At 44.5% G+C, this 6895-nt stretch overlaps 1 protein-coding gene across 1 annotated transcript in view; it reads left to right on the forward strand.

Moving 5' to 3' along the window:
* Positions 1–6895, forward strand: part of LOC139537155 (fibroblast growth factor 11-like) — a 63568-nt gene that overhangs the window by 36876 nt on the left and 19797 nt on the right. Inside the window, exons 2-3 of the mRNA XM_071338119.1 lie at positions 4069–4179; positions 6199–6302. Of these exons, the coding sequence (XP_071194220.1) occupies positions 4069–4179; positions 6199–6302 (215 nt within the window). The remainder of the gene's footprint in view (positions 1–4068; positions 4180–6198; positions 6303–6895) is intronic.

The raw sequence follows: 6895 nt of genomic DNA on the forward strand, positions 1-6895 counted from the left end.
AGTCACACCCTCTCGCCTCTAGTGACTCTCCAGGGTTGCTCTGCTCTGGGGAAGAGTGAGTTGTGACATAATGGCCATCTGTAACAGGCTTGCCTGGGATTGAAAGCTCAGCGCGACACAGCCTCCCCAACAATCATGTCTCTCTCTCTCTGCTGCCCAGTAAAGAGCTCTGCTGGGAGCGCTTTCTCTCTCTCTCTTTTTCTAGCACTAACTATCTGTCTCTCTCGCCAGTGAATTTTCGTTCTGTCTGTCTTTTTATTCCATTTACATGTTGGGGGGGGGGGGTGGTTCACAGCAAGGCTGTGTTGTTCTTAGATATGTTTTTTCCTTGACATGCTCAAATAACAAATATTGGTAACTTATTTGTAATCTGTTTGACTAGGAGACTTTGATCTTTGTATGTAAGTGTCTTTCCTCATGCTGAACAAATTTGTCCATAACATCCGTCAGGATAGATTTTCCTCCATCTTTGATATTTTGGAAAACCTTTGAAAACCGTTGAAAACCTTTTCTTATTAACAAATCAAAAATCAAATTTTACACTTTAAATCCACTCCGCAGTAGCCTATCAACTCAAAACTGGTCATCACCATCCTGGACGTCCCTAAGATGAACCTCACTGAATGTGGTATTGATATCTAGAAAAACAAGGAAACTATATTAACAGTAATTCTTTGCAATATATAACACCAATGCTCAAAATCATCTGCAATCATCATCTCCTCATGAACCATATGGCAGATTCACTCCAGATTTGGTATTTAGACTTATTACATCAGTCTTTACTGGTTTTGAGACAAATATGGCCGCAATGTACCTATAGATGCATGTTAGCACATATGCTAATGATCAAAATGCTTAAAATATCTTCTTCTCATGAACCATGAGTCAGATTGGCTCCAGATTTGGTATATAAACTCAATGAATTATCCTCTAATGAATTTGAGAATGATTAGTTTCTGCATTCAAAGTCGGCCACTCTACACCACATCACACCAGGGCTATAAAAACTGAACCCATGGACACGAGGCCATGAAATTTGGTATGTAAACCTTATGTATTTGTCCTTAGAAGCTGTGTGAATATAAAGTCAGTTGGTGGCACTATGAATGTCATTGGCACCAGTGGCACCATAGAATGCTAGAGCAGTAACTATTGATTAAGTGATCTTTGTCTCATGCAAATGAAGGTTAGATTTACATTTTGCAGACGAACAATGAGAAATATCGTGATTAGTATATCTGCGTAGTCACATATTGTTGCCATGTCACATATTGTTGCCATATAATGTGGTCTGAACATAGTGAAACATCTATATTTTATCCTGGAAAATGAGAAACTTGAAGTCCTGCGGCGTGCGCAGTCAGTGTATTACAGCTGTGAGCGTTTGTTGAAGTGTTTTGGAATGCGAATGTGGAGTGTTAATCAACTTATCTTGTGTTCTTTCTGTCGTCCTGTGAACCCTGTTCATTGCTGCTCTCTCTCTCTCTCTCTTTCTTTCTTTCTTTCCTTCTTTCTTTCTTTGTTTCTTTCTTTGTTTCTTTGTTTCTGACCAAGAATTTAACAGAACTCTAGTCAGTGACAAATGAAACCCTCCTTTGGCCTTCTGCACCAACTGGCTTGACTTCCTTGTGGCAATATATTATGCTGTTCCTCATCCCAAAGCCACAGTCTCACTTGTTTCATGGTATAAAGAGGCCACTAGAGCTGCAATGCTTTTTCCATTGATCGATGTAGAGCGTTAGCAGAGCAACACAAGAGCCCTAATGGCACCTGGGAGATTCTCAGTGGCACTTCCTCATGGCTAGAGTTGGTAAAAGCCACAGTGGCTCATTGTTCACCTCTGGTACATATCTGGTGTGATGAGGACTGGTTAATAGCTCTTGTCTTCCATTTGTTCTAAGCTCAGTGTGGGAGTGAAGCATCAGATGTATTGGCCCAGACAGACAGCAAGCAGTGCTGTTTATTAGCCCTGTCTTGCATGAGCTGTCTGTTGAACAGCACATACAGCCACCTTTCCCAATGAAATGACACTGCCATCTCTCTCTCTCTCTCTAAGATCCCTTGTTGTCTCCATGCTCTCCCACAGACATCCGCAGGGACATGTAATGAACGGCTTCCCTGCTCTGATTGGGTGATGTACGGTGTTATTGTGTAGGATGAATCCCACATAACTCAAAGGATATGAGAAAGAGAGATAGAGAGAGAATGGGGCGATAAAGAGAGAGAGACAATGGGGAACGATAAAGAGGGAGAGAGAGAGTATGGGGGCGATAAAGAGAGAAAGAGAGACAATGGGGAGCGGTAAAGAGAGAGAGAGAGAAAGCAAGGAAGGGAAGTAGAGAAAGAGGGAGAGATATTAGAGGGAGAGAGGGGGAAAGTGTGAGTGTTGTAGCTACATGGTTGTAAATATGAGCGTCTCTGTCACATTGTTACAGACCCTGACTCTGTTCCTATGGGAAATAACCCTTCAAATCATATACCCAGTAGTGCATAGTGCATAGTGAGTACACACACACACACACACACACACACACACACACACACACACACACACACACACACACACACACACACACACACACACACACACACACACACACACACACACACACACACACACACACACACACACACACACACACACACACACACACACACACACACACACACACACACACACACACACACACACACACACACACACACACACACACACACACACACACACACACACACAGAGAGAGAGAGACCAATCTTGGGTTCTTCATCAGGATCTGTGTATCGATCGGGATCCTGCGCCGGTCTTGAATGTGAAGAAAAAAGGCGAGCAAATGGCTCTCAGGGAGGCTGAGAGAGGAGAGGGCAGAGTAGGAGGAGGTCAGAGTAGGAGGAGGTCAGAGTAGGAGGAGGTCAGAGTAGGAGGAGGTCAGAGTAGGAGGAGGGCAGAGTAGGAGGAGGTCAGAGTAGGAGGAGGTCAGAGTAGGAGGAGGTCAGAGTAGGAGGAGGTCAGAGTAGGAGGAGGTCAGAGTAGGAGGAGGTCAGAGTAGGAGGAGGTCAGAGTAGGAGGAGGTCAGAGTAGGAGGAGGTCAGAGTAGGAGGAGGTCAGAGTAGGAGGAGGGCAGAGTAGGAGGAGGTCAGAGTAGAAGGAGGTCAGAGTAGGAGGAGGTCAGAGTAGGAGGAGGTCAGAGTAGGAGGAGGTCAGAGGCATGGGAACTAACATCTGACCCTCATTCCTCCAGAGGGTTTCTCCCAAACTGCTCTCTCATCCATGTTTCATCTCCCTCATTAAAACTGCATTGTGGATGAGAGGTGGCCCGCTAGCTTAGCCCGACCAGGCTGTTCTCTCTAACTGAGAGTGACTGAGCATTAAGCCATGGCACCACAGCACCTGCATCCTCCTGCTGGCAGACTGTCAACTAGGAGCACCACAGAGCAGGGATAAGGAAAGTGAGGAAGGTTGTAGGAGTGAACCGGACCAGACTCAGTGGCTGCATGTCTCCTAGCTGCAAGGATTCGTTATCTGTCGGTTTCTTAAATGAACACAAAGTAGACGGCAGGGACCCTGCACATGAAACGTTCAGTTAGTTTATTCCTCCTGATGTATCTTTCATGGAGCAGAAGACAGGCTCTCTTTCATTTTGACTTAATCCTCCAATGACCCCAAACTTTTTGCTTAAAATACCAACGGCAATGATAATGGGCAGCGAGAGATAAGGTGCTGGCGAGTTCCAAGAGCTAGCCAGCAGTCACTGTTCATGACGTCAGTTTGTCTATTTTTGTCGTCAACTTTTATTCAACTATTATTCATCATTATTAGATGACGTTGCAAATATTCATTGCATTGACAACTAAACAATTTGTATACCCTTCTAAAAGACTCATTTGGCTCTGTGTGTTGTTAACTCTATGACAAGTATTTTCCTACCTTCCTAACTGACAATCTCCTATTCTTCTGTTCAACTCCAAGTTCCTCTCAACCCTTAATATATATTACATGACTCTTCTATCTGGCCCTGTCCATGCGCCCTGTCTAATAAAGCTGTGTGCTGACTGTTTCCTCTGCAGAGCCCCAGTTGAAAGGCATCGTGACCAGGCTGTACAGTCAGCACGGATACTACCTGCAGATGCAGCCGGATGGCACCATGGATGGCACAAGGGACGAAGGCAGCTCCTTCTGTAAGTGTGTGTATGTGTGTGTGTGTATGTGTGTGTGTGTGTGTGTGTGTGTGTGTGTGTGTGTGTGTGTGTGTGTGTGTGTGTGTGTGTGTGTGTGTGTGTGTGTGTGTGTGTGTGTGTGTGTGTGTGTGTGTGTGTGTGTGTGTGTGTGTGTGTGTGTGTGTGTGTTTTGGCATATGGCCTGCCAGTCTGGCTAGTAGCCAGGTATTGTATACTTCTCTCAGTGTCTGGTCACTGGCACCAGTTGATTGCTCATTCAACAACCGCTGATCAGGGCTATTGGTCTGTGGCTGAGGTACTGAAGCCTATGCTTTTCCAGAATAGGTGGATACTAGATACTGGTATCGTGGTATACTGGAATAACTACACCTATACGCAGCACACAACCCAATCACCATTAACACCAACTCAGATCAGGCCATGGCAACAGTACACAAAACACAAAACCACACTAAGCACACAATTTGAAACACTGAAATATTCAGTGTTACACACAATGCATGATTAGTCTAAAATGACAAGGTGCAAAAAAACTCCCTCATCCATAAAATCCTTCATATAGTGAGGTCATGTGAAGAGAAGATAGAAGGAGAAGTAGAGAAATAGAGAGAGAGATGGAAGGGAGAGAATGGATCAGAAAGAGAGGGGGAGTGAGAGGGATGTGTGTGTGCGGTGTGTGATGACTGGGTCTGTCCTCAGTTCTCCTCCTCTGGCTCAGCTGTCTGTGTGTGTGAGGAGCAGAGCAGAGAGGAGCGTGTGGAACAGATTGACTGGTCTTTGATTGGGCTGGAGGTTGTCAGAGGGTTTGGTGCAGGGTGACTATGACACTACAGAGTGATGAAAAGGGAAGAGCGAAGACAGCAGCATGGTGAGGCAGAGAATGGGGAGGTCACATCGGAGACTTATAGACATGCCTGCTTTCTTGATATACCGTGACATCGTTGTACAAGAATATAGTTGTTATTCAGCATATAAATAAATAACCACTTGAGACATCCTCAAGGACCACTCGCTCTGCAGGTTCTTTGTTTCATTGAATTGTTGATTTACTTTTAATATGGATTGGATTTATGTATTGACTTTCAATATTAATCTTATTTGATTCCCAAAAGCGCCTTTAGAAACTGTCAACAGTGAAAATACACAAAATCAACAAGAGGATTTGACAAAGATCTTGTTCAAATATATTTAGAGATAGGGAAAGCCAGATGCCCCCTCACAAACAGCAAGGTCTGCAAATAAACAGACAAAACAATCACATGTTGACAAAGACGCTGTGCTTCTTATTGCATCGGGTTTAGGTTTCAGAATGGGTGTGGATTTGATAAGGATATTTAGTTGGCACATTTAAAATCCATGGAAGCAATAATTGCTCCTTTATCTCTCTCATCTCTACTTTCTCTTTTCCACCCGATCTGTCTTCTACTCTCTCGACTCTGTTGTCCTGTTCTGATGGTTCCATTGGTCTATGTAGAATAGCTCAGTAACACCCCTGAAACCCGGCACGCCCCAGAGAGAGTGAGAAGAGACAAGAGAGATAGAGGATAGACTTGTCCTTTCTCTTCCTTCCTTCCTCCCGCCTCTGCCCCTTCCTGACGTCTATTTCTGTCATCTTTTTGTCACTCCATCCTCTCTGTTGTTCACACTCTCTTTCTCCCTTGTTTTCTCCCACTATCTCTCTCATATGCTCTCGTTCTATTCCTTTGTGTTTCACCAGTCCTCTTAGCTGTCTTCAGGGAGGTGCTGCAACCAGATTAGAGCAAGAGTATGGCAAACCTGAGGTGACGTGATGATAGCGCCTCACTCCAACAACACTCCATATCTCGCTCATGACACTGTGGCTTAGGCTCAGCGAGGTTGTGACCAGTAGGGTTATTCAGAGGTGAAACAACAGCCATGTTAATTCCTATAGAAGACATCCTAGGAAAATCTCTGATTGCTGCTCTCTGGATCGGTCTAATGTCAGTCTCATGTTCTAATGTTTCTCTCTCCTCCCTCCATCTTACCGCCTCTCTGCAGCACAATTCAACTTGATTCCTGTGGGTCTGAGGATCGTGGCGATCCAGGGAGCGAAGACAGGGCTCTACCTGGGCATGAACAGCGAGGGGTACCTCTACACCTCTGTGAGTCCACATGCTCAACAATACATAAACCAGTAGCAACATTGGACAATATGTCTTTTACAGTAATGTTTCTGAGTAAACCTGGGGGAAATGGCTGTGTGGCAATAGGCCAGTGCCAGCAATAGAGATACTCAGTGAAGCTCTAGCTCTCTAAATGACAGTTATAATGACCATGCAACGGCTGGAACAGCCATATCAGGAGTGGACTGCTGTTGCAAAATCTCCTCAATTACGGTCTGTGTTGTTGCTGTCCATGGTGCTGAACTCTGTGCCAGGAGAATCTGGTTTCTGTCCATGATGCTGAACTCTGTGCCAGGAGAATCTGTTTGCTCTCCATGGTGCTGAAATGGACTTCAATCTGGAGTTGCACATCCTGTTCCATGGGCTTGGATTCAGCGGTGCAGTTGAGCCACTTAGAAATATACACCCCCTGTTCAAAGATTTGGGGCCACTTAGAAATGTCCTTGTTTTTGAAAGAAAAGCTATTTTTTTTGTGCATTAAAATAACATCAAATTAATCAGAAATACAGTGTAGACATTGTTAATGTTGTAAATTACTATTGTAGCTGGAAACAGCAGATTTTTTTCTTGAA

This window comes from Salvelinus alpinus, chromosome 13 (assembly GCF_045679555.1).
Source record: "Salvelinus alpinus chromosome 13, SLU_Salpinus.1, whole genome shotgun sequence".
Classification (NCBI taxonomy): Eukaryota; Metazoa; Chordata; class Actinopteri; order Salmoniformes; family Salmonidae; genus Salvelinus; species Salvelinus alpinus.